Source organism: Lolium perenne, chromosome 5 (genome assembly GCF_019359855.2).
Source record: "Lolium perenne isolate Kyuss_39 chromosome 5, Kyuss_2.0, whole genome shotgun sequence".
Classification (NCBI taxonomy): domain Eukaryota; kingdom Viridiplantae; phylum Streptophyta; class Magnoliopsida; order Poales; family Poaceae; genus Lolium; species Lolium perenne.
The window spans coordinates 127,344,598-127,368,194 of record NC_067248.2 but is presented as its reverse complement, the minus strand read 5'-3'; the positions used below and the strand labels follow the sequence as shown (position 1 = coordinate 127,368,194).

The following is a 23,597-nucleotide window of genomic DNA, read 5'->3' as shown; positions in this document are numbered from 1 at the left end:
TTGTAGACTAGGGTTTCGTTGGAAGTAGAGGGCAAGTAGATCTCGAAGGTTTCAGCCGAAAAGTACTCGACGATTAAGAAACTAGGGTTCTGTTGACAATTGATTCGATCCTCTCTTCGTCCCTCGACTCCCCCTTATATAGGAGGTGGAGCCGAGGGATTCGTAATACACAAGTTACAGAGTCCGGGAGGGTTTCTAACCCGTCCCGTAAAATTACAAGTCTCTATATTTCCTAATACAACTCTAACTTTCCTTAATACTAACTGGGCTTCCGATCTTCATATTCTTCGACTTGTGGGCCTTCAGTAAACCCCGGGTACCATCTTCGGCAGGCCCATTGGGGATGCCTATGTCACCAGCTGCCGCAGAAAAATATCTAATACACGAGTTAGGGTTTTACCACCTCTTTGTTCTTCCGACGCCATCGTAGCCTATTCCATCCCACCCGTCGGCATGCACCGGCAAACGGGAGAGCAGGCCTTTGGAACCACTCACCTTTGCGATCCTGTATGGTTAGGTTTTTGGGAAGCACTCTGCACGATTGCTCAAGCTCTTCATCACGGTTCATCTTTCGTCCAAAGCGGGCGGTGTTGCCTACCGTTGTCTTCAACATCGTCTACTTTGACCTGTCTTCACCAACGTTGTGATGAACAACGTTACCGTTGCAACGACATCTGCTACACCTCCACCAAAACAGTATGTGTCACATGCTCCAATCCGTTTAGCGGTGGTTGTTGTTGCGTGTATGCACTGCTACTGTTCATGTTCCTTAATACATCTAGTATGTTCGAGTTTCACATGTTAGTAGCTGCTATAGTCATGTTTTATATTCTGGAATTAATTATGGAAATTGTAACTAATTATCCAACAATGCATTTGTAAGCATCTTTTAGAATGAAATCTTGCATTCGTAATCATCAAAACACATGTGCTGACTCCAATATGCATTTGAAGGTTTTCAGAAAATAAAAGAGATTTTGCCATCCCAAAGGAAAAAAAAAACACCAAGTTACCTTACAGTTTATATGCTGTAAATCTGTCTGAGTAAGCATCTGAATCCTTCATAGTTCAAAGTACGTATCTCACTCATAAGATCGCCTGGGATACTTTCAGATGGATTTCCATAACAAATGCTGACGACACATGTTCCTTTCTCTGTGCTGCGATGCGACCGTCGAGAGAGATTAGTTATTTGTCTGACAAAGGCACTATTAGTTAATGGTTGCGAGCTAGAAATTAGTACGTAAGCTGTTGAATGACCCTAACTAATCATATGGCACCTGCGTCGCCTCCTGGCCACCTAAACACTGAAATCAGAGGAATTGCTCAGTTGGAGAGGGAAAAAGAGGGCCATTTGACTTCGCTTTGTCAAGCAGCCTATACTATCTCCTGCGTGAGAGAGATTCTACTTTGCAAATTTGCACTGTCTATTGTCAAAGGCGTTGCGCTTTCCAGCTGAACTGGTGTCCGATGTGCGCACTGTCTTGGTAACTGTTTTTGTTTTCAGTCTCTTTCAGGTCCAGATTTTTCAGTGGCGGCCTTGTTTGTGATACTAGGTCAGACATGCTTTGATCCTTCTACTAGAAGTAGGTTTTGATCCATACTTTTGCACTGATTCAGGTCAGATTGACACTGGATAATAACTACTAGACCCTCATAAGTTTCGTGGTTTTAGATTACTGATGAACAATACCTTCCCGGCCGGAGACGGTGCTGTAACGAATCAGTTATCTCTGCGGAAACGAATCCCTTTTTAGCGGTGATGATCTATATAACTTGTCGATTGACCGAGTTAATGCGGTCGCTGTTTGTCTCTACATTCTGTAGTTCTGCATGAGGTAGGAGTAGGAACAATTTCCACTTCCTATGAACATGAGTGGTAAAAACTAAAAAGGTCGGGCATGGTGAAACGCAACACATGGCACCGGTGGGTGCAACAACTCCCCGTCAGCATTTGAGCCATGGTGCGGGGGCGGGGCAGACAGGAGAGAAAGGAGCAGGGAGGGAGGCGGCAACGAACCGCACGGAATCGTAACCTAATCTTCCAAATCTCAAACAACCGCACTGACTGACCGACCCCAGCCCGTGCTTAATTCAGCTAGCTAGCTTATCGACCTTGATCGGCGACTTCTATATATAGTTGCCGGTGTCGCACTTCGTTTTGTCATCAGCGCAACAGCAGCACCTTAGCAGTCACAGAACCAGTCGAGCAGAGGTAGCCATGGGAAGAGCAATGCAGGCGACCATGGCGACGAGAGGTTTCACGAGGCTCTTCTGCTGCTGCCTCTCCGCTCTCGCTCTCCTCTCGTTCATCATGCCCAGCACCCTCGCCGAGGAGCGCTTCTACGAGTTCGTGGTACGTCTTCGAGCGACACCTACTCCTGCATGCTGTTTCTTCAGTTGATCGAGCTTGATCCCTAATGCTTAATCTGCGTATGGTGCTCGTCGCCGTTGTGATCAATGCACGCAGGTCCAGGAGACGGTGGTGAAGCGGCTGTGCCAGACGAACAAGATCATCACGGTGAACGGGCAGTTCCCGGGGCCGACCATCGAGGTGAACAGCGGCGACACGCTGGTGATCAGGGCGGTGAACATGGCGCAGTACAACGTGACCCTCCACTGGCACGGCCTCCGGCAGCTGCGCAACGGGTGGGCGGACGGGCCGGAGTTCGTGACGCAGTGCCCCATCCGGCCGGGCTCCAGCTACACGTACCGGTACACCACCGAGGGGCAGGAGGGCACACTGTGGTGGCACGCGCACAGCTCCTGGCTCCGTGCCACCGTCCACGGCGCGCTCATCATCCACCCCAAGAAGGGGCTGCCATACCCGTTCCCCAAGCCAGCCAAGGAGTTCCCCGTCCTGCTCGGTATGTTCCCCGCGCTTTTGTTCCTTGATCGGTTTGATACTTTGATTTGATCATGTAAGGAGCTTAGTTTCTGATATGTGTTTGTGTGCGCAGCGGAGTGGTGGAGGAGGGACCCCATTTCGGTGATCAGGCAGTCCATGATCACCGGCGCGCCGCCCAACATCTCCGACACCATCCTCATCAACGGCCAGCCCGGAGATTTCCTCCCGTGCTCCAGCCAAGGTACGTGTGTCCGTCGTTCCCTTTCGCTTATCAGGGATCGATTACCTTTCTTGTTCAGAAATTACTACTGACATTGGCCTTGCATGATCTCTTCACTAAACATTTGGTACCGTGCTTGCACATCACCACAGAGACAAGCATCATTCCAGTGGTCGCCGGCGAGACAAACCTGCTGCGCATCATCAACGCGGCCATGAACTCTGAGCTCTTCGTCTCTCTCGCCGGCCACAAGATGACCGTGGTCGCCGCCGACGCCCAGTACACCAAGCCCTTCGATACCAACGTCGTGCTCGTCGGCCCCGGCCAAACCACGGACGTCCTCGTCACCGCCAACGCCGCCCCTGGCCGCTACTACCTCGCCGCCCGCGTCTATGCCTCCGCACAGGGCGTCCCCTTTGACAACACCACAGCCACCGCCATCTTCCAGTACAAGAACGCACCTGGCACACCGGGCCGTCCCCGTCCCTCAGCCCATCTGGGGCGCACAGGGTCGGCACCGATGCTCCCGTACATGCCGGCGAACAACGACACGAACGCGGCGACCATGTTCTCGAACAGCATCCGAAGCCCGGGGCCGGTGAAGGTGCCCGGACCGGTAACGCAGGAGGTGTTCACCACGATCGGGTTCGGCTTGTTCAACTGCCGGCCAGGCCCGTTCTGCCAGGGCCCCAACAACACTCGGTTCGGCGCGAGCATGAACAACGTGTCGTTCCAGCTCCCCAACACCGTGTCGCTGCTGCAGGCGCACTACCACCACATCCCCGGCGTCTTCACCGAGGACTTCCCGGCGTTCCCGCCGGTGATCTTCAACTTCACCTCGCAGAACGTCCCGCGCGCGCTGTGGCAGCCCGTGAAGGGCACCCGCCTGTACCGCGTCAAGTTCGGCGCTGTGGTGCAGATCGTGTTCCAGGACACGGGCATCTTCGCCACCGAGGAGCACCCGATGCACATCCACGGATACCACTTCTACGTGCTTGCCACGGGCTTCGGCAACTACAACCCGAGGCGGGACGAGGCCAAGTTCAACATGGTCGATCCGCCCAGCAGGAACACCATCGGCGTGCCCGTCGGCGGCTGGGCCGTGGTACGCTTCGTGGCGGACAACCCGGGCGTGTGGCTGGTGCACTGCCACATCGACGCCCATCTCACCGGTGGACTCGCCATGGCGCTGGTGGTGGAAGATGGCAAGGCCGAGCTCGAGTCCACGGTGCCGCCGCCGCTCGACCTGCCCATCTGCGGCCTGTAGAGGCTTCCTTTCTTCCTGTGATTTCTGTACAAATGTACATGGTCTGAAACGTACGTGAATCGGTCTCTGTTGTAAGTATTGTGAGATGTTACCACCTACTGTTTGCGATTTGAATTTAGGTTTTGTAATTTGAATTTCCATTCCAATTTGGGTTATTTAGCTAAGTGCTAGTGTAATTTTTTTCCACAAGAGTGACTTGAGGTATTACATCGAGCTCTTCAAAAAAAAGTGGTTCTATCCTCGAATGATTATTTTATCAACTCCACCAAATTGTTTATCAGGGACCACGGTGTGTAAGTAATACAAAATAAAACTAAATAAAAAGACAAGAAAATTGTGCCAAAAAGTACGTGACGCTGGAAATGCCACAACTTCAACACTTAGCAAGCAAATAAATAAAATAGAGGAAGGTATTTTTCGGATTTAATTAAAGATGAAAATAATAGAGCATGTACTTAGCTTTGGCGAATTTTTTTTAAATAATACGATTTTTTTATTTAATTCTAGAAATAGCGCGCGATTTCAAAAAAGTGCAAAAGTGTGATCTGGTCGGTTAGCTAATGACCGATCGGTCAGTAGCAGGCCGATTCCCAGTCGGCTGCTGCGCTACAGACTAATTGGCCAGCTACCGACCGATCGGCCAGCTACTATCCGACCAGTGTATGAATTTAGTTTAGGTTTATTACGAGTGATATCTCCTAGCACTTCTCCCCCATTATTTTCCTGCCACCGCTTTCCCGCCATATCTTCTCCCTCTCCTGCTCACACCGCCGTGTTTCCCTTCCGCCCTTGCCGCCACCCTTCCAGCCACTTCTTCCAGCCATCCTTCCCGCCACTCCTTCCCGCCACCATCTCCCGCCAAATTTATCCCGCCACCATCTCCCGCTATATTTTCCGCCACGCTCTCGGATTTTTCCCTATAAAAGCAGGCATCGACACTCATTGCTGCACAAGTGCTTCTATCCTCTCTTTTTTCTGTTGGCTCACCCTTAGCCATCATGAGTGTGCCGTTCTCTGACCAGGAGTTTAGGCCGGTGAAGGCGAAGGCTGCAAGTTTGCCCCCGAGTGTGACTGCGGAGCGGTGTTGGTGCGGCCGTCTTGCTAATGTTAAGCAAGTGGAGGATTTCTCCGATTGGTTCGGCATGAAATTTTTCATGTGTGCGAGCTATGAGCATGATCCACCCCGTAGTTCAGCTTCGTCGTCCACCAGGCCGCCGGTATGTTTCGATATAATTTTATGTAGGCATAAATTTATTTATGAATGTGATTTAATGTTATTGTTTGTGTTGCAGACTCCCCCGCCCCTATGCAAATGCTTTCACTGGATAGACACGGAGCAGCCGGATTTGGCGCGCCAGGAGATTGAGAAGAAACACCGGCGTGCGTGGGCAACGTTCTTTGAGGAGGAGCGCCATTTTTTCCTGCCCAATTTTCCCGCCATTTATTCCCGCCCAAATCTCCCACCACTTTTTCCTGCCCAATTTTTCCTGCTCACATCTTCCCGCCGAAAGTCATCCCTTCTAGCCTATAAAAACCTTGCTCTGTAAGGTGGGTAGGAAATTTGAGACTTGGTCCTATGGATATCCAGTCAAGAAGATGCCTACTCGCAGCCCACGGAAAATAAGGTGTGAGCTTATCAGGTTGATTGAGAAGTGGAAGTCACTAACATGAAAGAATGAAGAAGATAGGGAAAGGGATTTGAAATATCCAGAACGGTGGGCGGCTGAGAGTGAGGACGACGATGATATCTTTGAGCCTAGCAGCAAGACAAAGAGAGCTGCATCGTCAAAGGGCAAGAGTGCCAACTCCTCGAAGGGCAAGAATGCTGCACCGCCGGTCGTTCCATACTTATTACAAATTCATTGTTCACTACATAAATTACAGTAACATAGTTTCACATTTGAAATTGCAAAGTAGTTCCATACTTATTACAAATTCATTGTTCACTACATAAATTACAAATAAGTTCCGAAGTAGCGCCTCGCCGCCTAGTTTCTTCCCCTCCCGCGACGTCCCCTTGTGCCTCGCTGCCCCCTTCCTGCTGGGCCAGTGTCGAAGGTTGGACAATTAGTGTCCCAATGATCAAATTGATTGCATAGAAAACATTGTCTCGTTGGCCCTCCAGCTTCAGATTCATCCATATCATTCCGAATGAGCTGCGATGGCGGGAAGAAGTGGCGGGAAGGATGGCGCCAAGGGCGGGAGGGAAACACGGCGGTGTGAACGGGAGAGGGAGAAGATATGGCGGGAAAGCGGTGGCGGGAAAATAATGGGGGAGAAGTGCCAGGAGATATCACTCGTAATAAACCTAAATTAATCCATGCACTGCCAACTAGGAATCGGTATTTGCTTCGTATTATTTAAAAAAAATTCGCCTTAGCTTTGCATTGTCTCTCTCACATCATCTTCCACTGAGAGTTTGCTTACGTTGTCTTTTTACATGTTGTTCAGTCATTTATTTGAAGCGTCGAACTTTATTTTATATCTATGCGCTCTTGCACATGGTTTGTGTTCTAACTTCTAAATGGTACAGATGGAGTAAAAAATTCATGTGGTGCATGTTGTATTTAAATGCAAAAGTATTATTTATGCATGTACATAGGGGCGTTTCCGCACTTTTTTGGAGCACCATTTTGTTTTTATTATAATATCTTGTTTTTGTCCAATGGGTTCTTTTGATCTTGTGATGGCTTGCTTCATCCCTTGGAGCTTCTTCACCATGTTATTTGTTTGTAGTTTTTATCATCGATATAGTTTGATTTCATCCGAGTATTTGTCGTTGGATATTTGCATTTGATTTCATTCATATTACGAGAAATTAACACCTTATTGAGGAACCGACCATTTTGACAATGGAAACCAATGGTGGAAATTTTTTTAGGGTTTAAGGGAATTGGATTTTTTTGCTTCAGATTGTGCTTAAGTTGTTACCCTTCATTCTTTGGGTCCTATCTTGTTTGTTGCTTTGCATGGTTGAGTATATAGAGGAAACTCCACTAAAAACAGTAGTTGGCAATATATACAATAAAATTTAAGTTTATTTATGTAATAACCCAGAACATAGGAACAACGAAGGGTAGATTTAGAAATGGGATGTGCATTTCATCGCAAAACGGGGGAAATTTTCGCGCTTTATTGCAACTAAACCTAAGAGGGATCGAGGTTCTCTCTCATTTTGCACTTAGGGTTTGGCAATGTGAGTTAGGGAAATTTCGACATGATCTCTTTTGTATCTTATTACTTTGGGGAATGATTGCATTTGATAAGTGTCAACACATTTAACAATAATCATCACACAATATAAACAATGAACTCATAATTCAAACACAAGTTATAAATTCAAATCACTTTGAATTTCAAAGTGAATATCAAATACAATATTTAATCAAGAATATAAACATTACATAATACAAAAGCTCATAAATAAAACTTGAGCTTTATTGACCTGCGTGCCTGGAGCGTCCCATATGGACCGAGGGATGGGATCGGGGCGCCGAACGGAAGGAGTCTTTGGGGCGCGCGGCTGGGAACGAAAATTTGTCCGACGAGCCCCAAATGCTTTTGGGGGGCCGCTTTGGAGGATACGGCTGAAGATGCTCTAAACTATACCATAATTGTCATAAACAAGTCACTACTCAAATATCAACATAGAGATAAAATAGATCATGAGAAAATAATATATTACATCATTTTTGAAATTAGAGTGAGGGATGATGAAAAGTTGCTGCAGATGGTGATGGAGAAGGCGGCACCGACGTGGTGACTCCAATATGCATTTGAAGGTTTTCTGCAAATAAAAGAGATCTTGCCATCCCAAAGGGAAAAAAAAAAACGCCATAACAGTTTGTATGTTGTAAATCAGTCTGAGGAAGCATTTGAATCCTTCGTACTTCATCTGTTCTGATTTAGTCTATGTTCTAAAAAAATAGATAAATTAATATTGTATTTATTAGTACTACTTAAATATGTGAACAATCAATTCAAGCTAAATTGAAAATAACAACCTCCAATAAAAGAAGCAAAATTATATTTTTTTCTGTATTGCTGTTGACTAAAAGCTGGAATGTAAAGTATTTTAGAACAAATTTTGGGATTAAAATGTAGACTATTTTAAAACAGAGGGAGCAGTTCATAGTACGTATCTCACTCATAAGATTGCATGGGATACTTTCAGATGGATTTCCCTAACAAATGCTGACGACACATGTTCCTTTCTCTGTGCTGCGATGCGACCGTCGAGAGAGATTAGTTATTTGTCTGAGAAAGTCACTACTATTAGTTAATGGTTACGAGCTAGAAATTAGTACGTAAGCTGTTGAATGACCCTAACTAATCATATGGCACCTGCGTCGCCTCCTGGCCACCTAAACACTGAAATCTGAGGAATTGCTCAGTTGGCGTGGGAAAAAGAGGGACATTTGACTTCCTCGTGAGAGAGATCGTACTTTGCAAATTCTCACTGTCTATTGTTAAAGGCGTCGCGCTTTCCAGCTGAACTGGTGCCCGATGCGCGCACTGTCTTGGTAACTGTTTTTGTTTTCAGTCTGTTTCAGGTTCAGATTTTCCAGTGGCACACTTGTCTGTGATACTAGGTCAAACAAGCTTTGATTCTTCTATTGGAAGAATGTTTAGATCCATACTTTTGCACTGATCCAGCTCAGTCTGACACTAGATAACTACTAGACCCTCCGATCCATAGTAAGAGCAGTAACCGTCCCCAAAGCGATTTCGGACGCGACGGACAAAAAAAAACGTTCCAGCCGCGTGCTCCAAAATCCATTTTATCCGGCACGGCTCAATACGGTGTCCGGCGCCCCGAGCCCGTCTCCGCTACATAGGGGACGCTCTGGGCACGCCGGACACAACGAAATGAGAGGCGAGGAGGCGCGGGCCCGACGCGTCAGCGGCTCGGACGCTCAACCGCCGCCTACGTAGCGACGATGCAGTTGTTGCGCGAACTCCTCGGAAGAGCAACCGCCGCTCTCTTCGACTTCTGCGCCGCCGTTCATCCGCGCTCAATAAGACCCGTACGTAGGTGCTTTCGGATCTTCAACTGGCCGCCATTCATCTAAACTTCTCCTCACGATGAGCTACATCTCTGACATTCCATCTGACACCTCCAGCGAGGGCAAGATGGCGCCATTGGTGGGACAGAGTCCAGACGCCCAACAGCGGCGATGATTCCCCGCCGCCAATGGACAACGCGGAGGAATGGCAGGATGTGGAGGAGGAGGCGGAGCAGGAAGGGTCTGAGGAGGCGACGGCGGTGGTGCCCGTGCGAAGGCGAAGGCGGAGGCGGAGGCGGACGCGAAAGCGAAGGCCAAGGCCAAGGCCAAGGCCAAGGAGCAGCCGGTGAGCACCGGCGACGACGAGGAGGACACAAGTTTCTCCGACGCGTCGACCTACACCGCCTCTTCAGAAGAGGTGACGAGCAGGAACCGCCCCCGTCATGAGGACGACGAGGCGGGGCCATCATCAAAGAAGAAGAAGAAGTAGTAGTTTAAAATAATTTATATGTAATTTGATTATGTTTTTTTTGAAGTTTTTATATGTAATTTGTTTATGTTGCACCGATATGAATATTAGTAAAGAATTTTCTTCTATCTATTAAAATTAATTTTTAAGTATTGGGGGCGAGTTTGGGGGGCGCGGCTGGAGAGCGACGTTCCCAAACACCGCACGAACAAAACACGTCCCCAAACGCTCAATCCGATACCGTTTGGGGACGGTTTGAGAGACGCGACTGGAGATGCTCTTAGTGCCGTGGCTTTAGATTACCGATGAACAATACATTCCGGGGAGACGTTGCAGTAACGAATCGGTCATCTCTGCGGAAACGAATCCCTTTTCAGCGATATATCTACCTTGTCGATTGACCGAGTTAATGTGGTCGCTGTTCCACCAGCCGATCTTTGTATCTCTAGTTCTGCATGAGTTAGGAGTAGGAACAATTTCCACTTCCTATGAACATGAGCATGGTGAAACGCAACGCATGGCGCCAGTGGGTGCAACAACTCCCCGTCAGCATTTTGATTTTTGAACCATGGAGCAGGGAGGGAAGCGGCAACGAATCGCACGGAATCGTAACCTAATCTTCCAAATCTCAAACAACCGCACTGACTGACCGACCCCAGCCCGCGCTTAATTCAGCAGCTAGCTAGCTTATCGACCTTGATCGGCGACCAGCGACCTCTATATATAGTCGCCCGTGTCGCATTTCGTTTTGTCATCAAGACAACACAGCAGCGCCTAGCAGTCACAGAACCAGTCGAGCAGAGGTAGCCACGGGAAGAGCAATGCAGGCGACCATGGCCACGAGGCTCTTCTGCTGCTGCCTCTCCGCTCTTGCTCTCCTCTCGTTCATCATGCCCAGCACCCTCGCCGAGGAGCGCTTCTACGAGTTCGTGGTACGTCTTGGAGCGACACTTGCTCCTGCTGTTTCTTCAATTGATCGAGTTTGATCCCTAGCTAGTGCTTAATCTTCCTGGTGTTTGTGCTCGTCGCCGTCGTGATGCACGCAGGTCCAGGAGACGGTGGTGAAGCGGCTGTGCCAGACGAACAAGATCATCACGGTGAACGGGCAGTTCCCGGGGCCAACCATCGAGGTGAACAGCGGCGACACGCTGGTGATCAGGGCGGTGAACATGGCGCAGTACAACGTGACCCTCCACTGGCACGGCCTCCGGCAGCTGCGCAACGGGTGGGCGGACGGGCCGGAGTTCGTGACGCAGTGCCCCATCCGGCCGGGCTCCAGCTACACGTACCGGTACACCACCGAGGGGCAGGAGGGCACACTGTGGTGGCACGCGCACAGCTCCTGGCTCCGTGCCACCGTCCACGGCGCGCTCATCATCCACCCCAAGAAGGGGCTGCCATACCCGTTCCCCAAGCCAGCCAAGGAGTTCCCCGTCCTGCTCGGTATGTTTCTTTCTTGATCGGTGTTATTTGATCATGTCATATGAGCTTAGTTTCTGATCTGTGTTTGTGTGCACAGCGGAGTGGTGGAGGAGGGACCCCATTTCGGTGATCAGGCAGTCCATGATCACCGGCGCGCCGCCCAACATCTCCGACACCATCCTCATCAACGGCCAGCCCGGAGATTTCCTCCCGTGCTCCAGCCAAGGTACGTGTGTCCGCCGTTCCCTTTCGTTTATCAGGGATCGATTACCTTGCTTGTTCAGAAATTACTGCTGACACGTTGGCCTTGCATGATCTCTTCACTAAACATTTGGTACCGTGCTTGCACATCACCACAGAGACGAGCATCATTCCAGTGGTCGCCGGCGAGACAAACTTGCTGCGCATCATCAACGCGGCCATGAACTCCGAGCTCTTCGTCTCCCTCGCCGGCCACAAGATGACCGTGGTCGCCGCCGACGCTCAGTACACCAAGCCCTTCGCTACCAACGTCGTGCTCGTCGGCCCCGGCCAGACCACGGACGTCCTCGTCACCGCCAATGCCGCCCCTGGCCGCTACTACCTCGCCGCCCGCGTCTATGCCTCCGCCCAGGGCGTCCCCTTCGACAACACCACAGCCACCGCCATCTTCCAGTACAAGAACGCACCTGGCAGCGCCGAAACCAGCACCGGCGCCGCCAACAGCCCACAGGGTCGTCCCCGATCCTCGGGCCATCCGGGGCGCACAGGGCCGGGACCGATGCTCCCGTATATGCCGGCGAACAACGACACGAACGCGGCGACCATGTTCTCGAACAGCATCCGGAGCCCGGGGCCGGTGAAGGTGCCCGGACCAGTGACGCAGGAGGTGTTCACCACGATCGGGTTCGGCCTGTTCAATTGCCGGCCAGGCCCGTTCTGCCAGGGCCCCAACAACACCCGGTTCGGCGCGAGCATGAACAACGTCTCGTTCCAGCTCCCCAACACCGTGTCGCTGCTGCAGGCGCACTACCACCACATCCCCGGCGTCTTCACCGAGGACTTCCCGGCGTCCCCGCCGGTGATCTTCGACTTCACCTCGCAGAACGTCCCGCGCGCGCTGTGGCAGCCCGTCAAGGGCACCCGGCTGTACCGCGTCAAGTTCGGCGCCGTGGTACAGATCGTATTCCAGGACACGGGCATCTTCGCCACCGAGGAGCACCCGATGCACATCCACGGGTACCACTTCTACGTGCTCGCCACGGGGTTCGGCAACTACAACCCGAGGCGGGACGAGGCCAAGTTCAACATGGTCGATCCGCCCAGCCGGAACACCATCGGCGTGCCCGTCGGCGGGTGGGCCGTGGTACGCTTCGTGGCGGACAACCCGGGCGTGTGGCTGGTGCACTGCCACATCGACGCCCATCTCACCGGCGGGCTCGCCATGGCGCTGGTGGTGGAGGACGGCAAGGCCGAGCTCGAGTCCACGGTGCCGCCGCCGCTCGACCTGCCCATCTGCGGTCTGTAGAGGCTTCCTTTCTTCATGTGACTTCTGTACAAATGTACATGGTCGGAAACGTACGTGAATCTGTCTGTGTTGTAAGTAGTGTGATGATGTTACCACCTACTATTTGCGATTCGAATTTAGGTTTTGTAATTTGGATTTCCATTCCAATTTGGGCTATTTAGCTAAGTGCAAGTGTAATCTTTTCCACAAAAGTGACTTGGCTCTCCGAAAAAAGTGGTTCTATCCTCAAATGATTTTTTTTTTGTCAACTCGACGAAGTTGTTTGTCAGAGACAATGGTGTGTAAGTAATACAAAATAAAAAAGAAAAGAAAACTGTGCCAATGTGACGCTGCCGTGGAAATGCCACAACTTCATCAACACTTAGCAAGCAAATAAAATAGAGGAAGGTATTTTTCGGATTTAATTAAAGAGGAAAATAAAAGAGCATGTACTTAGCTTTGCCTTCTCTCTCACACCATCTTCCACTGAGAGTTTGAGAGTTTGCTTACGTTGTTTTTTTAAATGCTCAATCAACGTTAAACTTTATTTGTTGCTTACATTAAACATCCAACTTTAAACTTTATTTCATATCTATGCGCTCTTCCACATGGTTTGTGTTCTAACTTCTAAATGATATAGATGGAGTAAAAATTTGATGTGGTGCATATTGTATTCAAATGCAAAAGAATATTATTTGTGCATGTACATAGGGGCGCTTCCCTACTTTTTTGGAGCACAATTTTGTTTTTATCAAAAATCTTTTTTTGTCCAATTGGTTATTTGGATCTTGTGATTGCTTGCTTCATTTCTTGGAGCTTCTTCACCATGCTATCTTTTTGTAATTTTTTTTAATCATCGATATAGTTTTATTTCCTCCGAGTATTCATCGTTGGATATTTGCATTTGATTTCACTCATTTTATGAGAAATGAACACCTTATTGAGGAACCGGCCATTTTGGCAATGGATACCAACGGTGGAGAAATTTTGAGGGTCTAAAGGTTTTTTTTTTTGCTTTAGGTTGTGCATAAGCTATTCCCTTTCATTCTTTGTGTCCTATCTTGTTTGTTGGTTTGCATGGTTGAGTACATAGAGGAAACTCCACCAACAACAATAGTTAGCAATGTATACAATACAATTTAAATTTATTCATAAGTGCATAGATTATGGGCGAGTTTACTCTATATATAGTTGTTCTAGGAACATCACGTACTTTTGTAGTGTTTAATGTTAGTGCAACCGGTTTGGTTCTTTAAATTACTTATATAAACCCCCTCGATGTGATTGTCATCAATTGCTAAGCTTGGGGAGATTGAAAGTGCATGGACCCACATGTGTGGTTTTAGTATTTAATGACAATCCCTATGGAGTAATGTTTACATTGAGTTATACTTGTGGGATTTATCCATAGGCCATACTTGTTGGCTTCAAGGTTAGAAGAAGAAGAAAGTGAAGAAGATCTAGTGTTGATCAAGGTGTTATTCAAGGAGTGATCAAAAGATTGGTCGAGTCTATGGAAAGTATGTCTTGAAGAGTAATAATGAGTGAGCTCTCATGTCTACCTTCAAGACATCATCATTATGAATAAACAACAAATTATTCTAGGTTCGTCAAATCGAAACGCAATCTCATGTGTACCTTGCCTAATTTCCCCCCGGAGATACACTTCCACGACAACATGAGCGGAGTTTCCCTCACTAGGCACAAGATAACTTTGGTCGCCACCAACGCCTAGGAAATCTTTGCTGAAATTCGACCTGCAACTATGCATACATATGTCATAAAGATAAAGTTAAGCACATTCATAGATTGGATTTGTGGGCACCACATCCCTAAATACTATAGCCCCTACGAGCCACAGACATAGCATACAATCTTTCGATCTCACCGTTATACTACGAAGCACCGGACTTTGAACGATTATTAAGTAAAATACAAAACAAAGCATTAGGATATATGATGTTACTATTGTTCCCAAGTGGATCACTAAATGACTATTGTATCCCTTGATATCATTGGGTTTCACGTGTAGGTGCCGCTTACCACGCATCTGACCTCCAGCCTTGATCAATCCTTGGGGTCTTAGGTACATGACAAGTCCTTCGACTGAGGTAAGAGACAATGATATAAATACAAATCTCCTATGAAATCACCACACAACAATCCCATGTAATTATATTCACATAATTGCTCCGAGAGGCTAATCCTCAACCCACATCCCGTGAGGACTATTAACTCATAATAACAAGATCAAGGATAGAAAACATTGTAGACTTACTTAAATCAATACCAAACATCCTTACAAGGTCGCCAATCTCGAGAAGATCCCAATTACAAGTAATGAGATGGGATGGAGATGGAGATGATGAACTGTGATGCTGGTGAAGCGGTGGATCATCCCCAGAGTGTTTCTAATGCAATCTGAGAATTGTGGCTCTCTGTGCGAAGACTGGAGTCTCGAAAAATATAGGCATCTTCATGAAAGTTGCTCCGTTTGACCAAGCGAAGGCGGTGCTAGGTGGTACAGGCGCGTGGTACGAACGATCCCCGCCCGTTCAAGTGCTTGTTAACACCTCTGGATGTGCCTCTTCGACCACAATTGACTTGTGAGTATTGAAAACTCATGATTCTTCCATTTTTGCTCTAGATTTTGCCATAAAAATGTGATTTGATGTATCTCACACCATATAAAACAAGGATTGGCACACATTTGCAACAATTAGTCATTAGTAGCAAGGCTAGAGAAACATTTCATCAATTGCTTGACTTAATATTTGAGTAAAATGCGAATAATGATTTTTTTTCACAGCCATAAACATCCCGAAGCTTAAACCTTGATCGTCGTCAAGCAAGAAACCAAAAATCACAAGGAACTCGATGTTTAGACTGAAACAACGAGAAAACAAGTTTCATTTGAAATCTTAGAATAGATAGAGTAATCTCATGAACATCATGCAAGCTTTGTTAAATCAAGACAATCATAATAAAGATTTTATAAGCATGAGTAGCTAGACATGAAGAAAATATTCCAATTCCTCTAGTCAACTCTCAGCTTTTCAAGAAACACTTTAAAAAATTCATATTAGCATATTAAGTGTGAGAGATAATGTCGAAAGAAGCATAAAAATGGAGTGTCTCATTGGCACCCACGTCAAGACTATTAAGTACTTCTTTTCTATTCTTTTGCTTTCCAAGAACTTCGACTCAGTAGTAACAAGACCATGCCAAACTTAGTGAATTCAATCGGACTATGTAGACTTGGACGATTTTTTTTTGTAACCATTCATGGTCGAAAAGGGTGTTTCATCTTCCGTTTGCAATGCAGAGCATGAGAGTGCCATACTTTTAACCATTATATAATTGCTGCTACAAATGTTCACTCAACTCAATAGATGAAATCCAAGAGTTTCCTTCATAAGGGCATACAATGCAAGCACTTAAAGGAGGCGCTAGGATCTTAAGCGTCCTTTATGCTCTATTCCCTATTGATTCCCGGAATTCGGCCATCGTCGCTGCCAAAATAGATGTCGGGTGCTCCGCTTCTTTTGCGCACAAAATGTTCTCCAACTCCACCATTTTAGCGCCTGCAGTAGTGTTTTCCGTTGGAGATCCAGGCGCTTAGCCTTTTCTGTTAGGATATTTATTTACTTTTTTCTACTCAAGCGCCCATGCAAGAGCCCAGCGTTGAACATGCCCTAAGGATCGTTCGCAAGTTACTTCACAATTTAAACTTCTAAAGTTGGAAATATAAGACATACCTCTCGTAAGTGACTTCACAATTCTCTTCCATGTGATGTCTTCCTTCAAAACTCGTAGTAGATCACTCTCATTAATAATATCAAAGTAAAGAGGAAAATGGAAATATACTTTATTTGAATAAATATAAAAGGAAAAAATATTTTGTATTTTTGAAGATTGGGTTTAAAGAAAAGAAAGGATTGGGGAAAAATCAAGGTACTAAAAATAAACGAAACGAAGAACGAAAACAAACGAAAAACGAAAACAAACGAAAAAATGAAGTGTTGGAGCAAGTCCAACACGAGTGTTTCAAATCTCACGTGGAGCTGTAGTACAACCTCATTATTATATAAACAAATTTCTTAGGGAACTCATCCCAAGCTTAATTAGGCTTTTGCAAGCCCTCTGGATGCTCATTGTGGTGGTGGAGCAAAGTCCTCCAACTTCCATTAACTACTCCAATGGTCAAACTGGGACGAGAAGTGTGCGGTGGAGTTTCGTAGGCTGATGGCGAGGTTGCTCATATTCTCAATGTTTCCTTCAAGCGCGTACATGTACTCATACGTGGTGTAGGGGTTTGGCGGCTGCTGCTCCTGCTCGGATTCTGCTTGTTCTTCTTCCACTTCATCATCCTCTGGGGGCACCTTTTATTGGGATAGATTTTCTTCAACCTATGCATCATAATGCAAACGTCCATCCTCGATAGAGAATAGACCGTGAGATAAAGGAGCATCGATCAAGTGATCAACTCCAGGCATGTTAAGAAAATATCTACCTTGCCTCCTCCTAACCATGCCACAAGAATTAAGAGTAGTGAAACCAAGATGACGAATACCTACCAACGGTTGCAAGTTACCTATGTTGATATGGAGTGCTCTGGCGAGGACGGGGATCACTCCTCCGCAAGAAATGGGACCACGGGATTGGAAGGAGTGATGCGCCAAATAAAATAAGAGAAGAGATCCCAAGTTCAGCATTAAGTTATATTCTGGGATAACAACTTTTGCCAGGATCATCATGTCCTCCTCATAACTCTAATGAAATAACCATAGGTCTGCAAGGTTTTAGCAATAACATAGTACACATAGCAAACTGGAGGACATTCATTTTGACTCCCCTTAGGAATAGGATCATAGATTCACATCCTATTGAAATAAATGTATGGGGGGTATCTATCATGAAAGCTAGCGTGATCTATAATGAATCTAGTGTGGCGGATGTCGATGATGTTTCCAAAGCATTGGAAACATTGGTCAAGGGACAAGTTATACTCATGGTTCATTAGATGGAAGGCTATGATGTCGGATCCCAGTCTATCTTCCTCGGAGGCAAAACTCGGACCCACCATGTGTCACAAAGTGATAAGAAACTTTAGTGTCAACCGGGGATAAGTGGCAGCATCCTGGAGGAGAAAATGAAATAAACCAACATTGTTGCAAAGCAAATTAAAATCAAAGCCAAGGCCTAGTTGGTTGAGAGTATAAGGACACGCCCATTTGGTGAATTTAATTTCCTGGTTCTTGAGATGGTTGAAACGATTGAGGTGGAAACCATTGGTGAACTCGATGCCAATTGATGTAAGGGTAACATCTTGTGCTGCTACCGCACGTGAACGGCTCCTTGTGTTGATCTAAAAGTAATAATTTCATCTAATTAATTTTTTGATCCACTAGAAATAGGCAATGAATATTCCTCTACACATTCTACAAAATAATTTCCTCTAAATAACAAATTAATCACTCTCATTAAGAAAAATAGTTCATGGCAAGACCTTAGTCTAGATTGATAATGGCAAGAGATTGATCAATATCAAGGTTTTGATGCAAATAAGTGAGGGGTCGGAGGAGAAACATACCTTGTGTCGTTGGTGTGTGAAGAATCAGATAAAAATGGGTGGAGGTGAAGATACAAATGAGGTGTTTTGAGGTGGAGAGGAAGAAGAAAGAGATATTGGAGATTTTAGTTAGAGTTACCTCCTCCTTGAACGTGCATATGGCGGTCGATTCGTGGTACAGGCAGGCGGTACATTTGCGGCCCACCCGTACCGAGTTCCATTACCTGAGGGTTGGTCATTCTCATAGGCAATGAACTTGGTACATGCACACGGTACAACTGCGTGTGCTCGTACTAGTGGTTGTTACGCTCGCAGTCTGTGTAGTTTTGATGTTTTTCTTCCGAAACAGTCGGGCGCGCGGTATGGTCGGGTGTGTCTGTACTGGCGCTCGTTAAAACCTGAGTCTCCTTCAATAAAAATCAGAATATCTTCTCATCCGCGATGTGGTACAACATCTCTGCCCGTACCGATGGTCGATAAAGCCCCTGTAAATATGCAAAACTTGATTTTCCTCAACAAACTTTTTGCATGCCTTTGCACATCAACTAGACTTCAAAAATGTCAGTAAAAATATATGATAACACTAGCAGTCCATTGGCCACAAGCTAGTGAATAAAATGGAGCGAGATTTTACCTGTTCTTCTCCTCTCTACATAGGATCTTTGAACACTCTTATTAGCATGCAAAAATAAAACAACAAAAACGGAACAAAAACCTACCTTTATGGCCACTTCATTTATGAATTGTCAGTATATGGTCTCATCACCTTCTTTAATACCGGGATCCTTCATGGTGATTATAATAATGAGATCTTCCACGGTGTAATCTCGAGATGGAACATTGCTATAATCTAGCTCTTTAGTGAAATCATATTTGTTTTCAACCCTTATCATCTTGAGTTCTTCAACATGATTTGGCTTGGGCTTTCCTGCAAAACCTTGCAAGTATGAGAGTTTGGCTCTCAGATATTTTGCCCAATTGTGCCTCCACGGTCTTTGTTCTCTCCTATAGAGCGTGCACATCATTTCTAATAGGAACAACTTGATTAGACGATTTACGAACAATTGCATCATGGTTCTCCATGATTTCGAAGAATATTATTTGGTTCATTTTGAACTTGCAAAAATGATGTGAAATAATTCTCAAGTTGGAGATTGCCATGGTTTGCTCCATTACTATTATTAAAATTGTTGTTGTTTGGAGCACTTACATGATTACAATATTGCTTTTGAAAGTTTGAGCCATAATTTTGACTCTTCCATGTAGGATTATAAGGATTATGGGCAATGAAGTATACTTCTATAACATTAGTATTGGTGATGGCATTTACTTGGGTATCTTCCTGACCCTTGATAATATTTAATAGCTCATCTGCATTTGCAGTAAGCTCTCCATTTTTCCCCTCGGTGATTGATTTCACGTTTACTGAGGAGGATCTTTCTACATGCCATTGGGCATGGTTGCTCTGCATATCATCAAGAAGTTGTTCTGCGACATCTACCGTATTTCCCATGAATGTGCTTCTAGCTGAGTAACAATTATAGACTTAGACATAAGATTAAGACCATTATAAAATAAATAGATAAGTAACCATCCTTCCATCCCATGGCTGGGACAGCTCATTATGGATTCCTTCATCCTCTGGCATGCAAGTGCTAGTGGCTCGCAATCTTCCTGCCTAATTTTAGATCAAAGTTTCATAGTCTTAGCTGAACGGAAAACCTTAGTCATAAAAATATTAGTGCATTCCTCCCATGAAGTAATAATTCCTTTATACAAAGCTAGCAACCAATAATTTGCCTTTCCTATAAGTGAGAAAGGAATTAAATGCAACTTGACCACATTGGGGCCAACATCCTTTATGCGCATCATATCGGGTATCTCAGTAAATATATTAAAGTGCAACGTTGAATCCTCAACAGATGAGCTGGGAGATGCACAGAGGAACAAAACGAACTTCATCCAAATTGGTGCTTTTGAACTAAACTTAAAAATTTAGTCTTAATTTCATAGTTCTTCGTGATAACGGGCTTAGTGGCAGGTGCATGCATAAAATCATCATTAGGGGTAGCATAATACCCAAGATTATTTTGTGCCATAGTGATAATTTTTGGGTGTTTCGCAACAAGGTGATTAATAAAACAAGTAACTAACTTTTTTGGGTTTTCAATAGATAACAAGTAAATTAATAATCATAAATAAACTAAAAAAAAAACTAACAAGGTCTCTAGTAACCTCACCAGGATAATGAAATTGCTTTCCCAACAACAATGCTAGAAAAAAGGTTGACCTTCGATCCGGATTACGGATGCAGTATAGTAGCTTTTACCCTAGAAGACCTAGGTTCATCGAGCCTTGGGAAGCACTTGTTCTTGGTTAAGAAACATCTACAAGACGTGCCAGTTTATTTTAACTTTTTGCGAGACTTTTCCAGTTTATTTTGTATCTTGGTTTGTGTCGATGGATGGAGATAAGCTAGGGTTGAAGTTTCACACGCAGCTATGCATATATATGAGATAACGATAAAGTTAAGTACATTCATATGTAAATTATCTAAAATAGATAGGATTTGTGGGCAGCACATCCATAAATACTATAGCCCCTGCGAGCCACAAGCATAAAATATAGTTTATCGGTTCAACCGTTATACCACGAAGCATTGGGCTATGAACGATTATTAAGTAAAATACGAACCAAAGGATTAATAAAGATGATGTTACCGTTGTTACCAAGTGGATCATTAAACGATTACTGTACCCCTTGTTGTCACTGGGTTTCACGCGTAGGGGCCGTTTACCACATATCTCACATCGAACCTTGATTAATCCTCGGGGCTTGGGTACCTGAAAAGTTCTTGAATTGAGGTAAGAGACAATGATACAAATAAAAATATCCCATGAAATCACCACAAAATATTTTGATGTAATTAGATGCACATAATTGCTACGAAGCTAATCCTTAACCCGCAGTCCGTGAAGACTGCTCACTCATAATAACAAGATTAATGATAGAAAACATTGTAGAATTACTTAGATCAATACCAAATATCCTTACAAGGTCGCCAATCACGAGGAGATCCCAATTATAAGCTATGGCTATGACTATTAGATGAGATGGAAATGGAGATGATGAACTATGGTGGTGGTAAAGGCGGTGGATCTTCCTCGGGGTGTTTCTGATGCAATATGAGAAAGTCGGCTCTTTGTGCGCTCGCTGGAGTCTCGAAATATATGGACGTATTAACGAAAGTTACTCCATTGACCAGGCCAAGGCAGTTCCAGGCTCGTTAACACCTCTGGATGCGCCTCTTGGACCCCACCTGACTTGTGAGTATTGGCAACTCATGATTCTTTCCTTTTTTTCCTCCAGATTTTGCGATAAAAATCTGTTTTTCCGTACTACACCATTGAAAACAAGGATTTGCACATCTGTGCAATAATTAGTCATTATTAACAAGGCTAGAGAGATATTTCATCAATTTCTTGACTTAATATGCGATTTAAACACGAATAAAAATGGTTGTTTTCATAGCCACGAGCCGGCGCTGGTGGCATGGTTGGTGGCTTTGGAGGAGCAATGGGAGGTGCCATGGCCAGCGGTTCGGGTGGAAGAATTGGCATGGACAAGGTGGCATGAGCAGCGGCAATGGAGGTGGCATGGGCGGAGACAACACTTTTGTTGCTACTGACACCATGGCATGTACATGCAAATGAGGTCAACAATGACAATGATGCATGAAGTATGTCCATGTACTATGTGTTTGTGGTCCATTATGTCGATGAACTATTTTATACTATGAACTATGCATTTCGAATGTGTTTCTGGTAAACTATGTCGATGGTGAACTATTTTATATGCTATGCAATGTGGATGTCAAGACCATTTTTATATGTGCGCGATGATCTTAATGATGCATTTAGTTTTATTTGTTGCTAATACATTTGTGACCATCATTCATGGTTAAAATTGGAGGTGGCATGGCCGGCGGTGGCGGTGATGTATTTTGCAGCGAACGTTTTTCCTGATGTAAATTTTTGGCAAATTGATTTACTTATATCATTTTGCATCACCACATTTTGTGATGTGGCAGCTGATTGGCCCATCAGTAGTTACACGTCTGTTGTGACTGGACAGTTACAACCGCTCGGGTCGCCCCCCTCCTGGGCGACCTGGGGCGGCAAACCCTAGCCACCGCCGCCGTCCTCCCCTCCCCCTCCCACCCTCCTCGTCGTCCCCGGAGGCCATCGCCGGCAAATCCGGGCGCGGCCGGTGATTGGGGCGGTGGGGCTCCTCGCGTGATCTCTCCGTGCGGCGGATGGAGGCTAGCCTCCGCATGGGGGGATGGCCCCGGCCCGTGGAGGGTGTTGGCGGCGCGGCCCCTGGCCGGGCGGTCGGTGATGGTGGCGGCGGCGTGGCCATGATCTGGGGGCGCGACTCTCCTCTTCCTCGCCGCGGCCTTCGGGCGGGCGGTGATGGGGGCGGCGGAGCGGACCCGGAACCTGGCGGCGCGATCCTCTCCTTCCGTCCTAGCCTCCGCATCGCCGGGCCAGCGGTGATGGAGATGGATCTCGCACTGCTCCTCCTCAAGGTTTGGGACCACGGCACCAAGGGCGGCGGCCCTGGATGGCGGAGACGCTGTCGACCTGGTGGTAGGTGACGGGCGTCTGGTGCCACTGGCCGTGGCACCGCGGTGGTGGTCTTCTCTCTCACCGGAGGAGATAGGCTAGTTGTGTGGCTAGCCGTGGCGAATCTCGCGATCCGTCGCCAAGCCCCCGATGGCGAGGCGCAGCTGCGGTGAAAGCCGGTCGGACTTCGGTCATGGCGGATGATGGCGGCGTGCTTCGTCGTTACCTTGTTGAAGGCATTGTCTCTGCAGCCTGCGTTTCTTCGCATGGGCTGCTCCGGGGGAAATCCTAGACCCGGGTCTCCCGGATCGGACGATGGCGGCGTGATGACCCACAAGTATAGGGGATCGCAACAGTCTTCGAGGGAAGTAAAACCCAATTTATTGATTCGACACAAGGGGAGACAAAGAACACTTGGAAGCCTTAACAGCGGAGTTGTCAATTCAGCTGCACCTGGAAACAAACTTGCTCGCAAGGGTTTATCAGTAGTAACAGTTTTATAGCAGTAGCAGTAGTGAAATAACAGCAGCAGAGTAACAAAGGCAGCAGTAGTGATTTTAGTAAACAGCAGGATTAAAATACTGTAGGCACGGGGACGGATGACGGGCGTTGCATGGATGAGAGAAACTCATGTAACAATCATAGCAGGGCATTTGCAGATAATAATAAAATGGTGTCCAAG

The 23,597-nt window shown here is 46.3% G+C and overlaps 2 protein-coding genes across 2 annotated transcripts; both read left to right on the top strand.

Moving 5' to 3' along the window:
• Positions 1-2,171: 2,171 nt before the first annotated feature.
• Positions 2,172-4,576, top strand: LOC127299866 (laccase-3). Its single transcript, XM_051329900.2, has 4 exons — positions 2,172-2,356; positions 2,471-2,867; positions 2,961-3,089; positions 3,221-4,576. The coding sequence occupies exons 1-4, from the start codon at positions 2,222-2,224 to the stop codon at positions 4,333-4,335; spliced, it is 1,776 nt and encodes a 591-aa protein (XP_051185860.1). The 5' UTR covers positions 2,172-2,221; the 3' UTR covers positions 4,336-4,576.
• Positions 4,577-10,579: 6,003 nt separating this feature from the next.
• On the top strand, positions 10,580-12,934 carry LOC127299865 (laccase-3). The gene is made up of 4 exons (XM_051329899.2): positions 10,580-10,742; positions 10,857-11,253; positions 11,330-11,458; positions 11,592-12,934. The coding sequence occupies exons 1-4, from the start codon at positions 10,632-10,634 to the stop codon at positions 12,737-12,739; spliced, it is 1,785 nt and encodes a 594-aa protein (XP_051185859.1). The 5' UTR covers positions 10,580-10,631; the 3' UTR covers positions 12,740-12,934.
• The last annotated feature ends 10,663 nt before the right edge of the window (positions 12,935-23,597 follow it).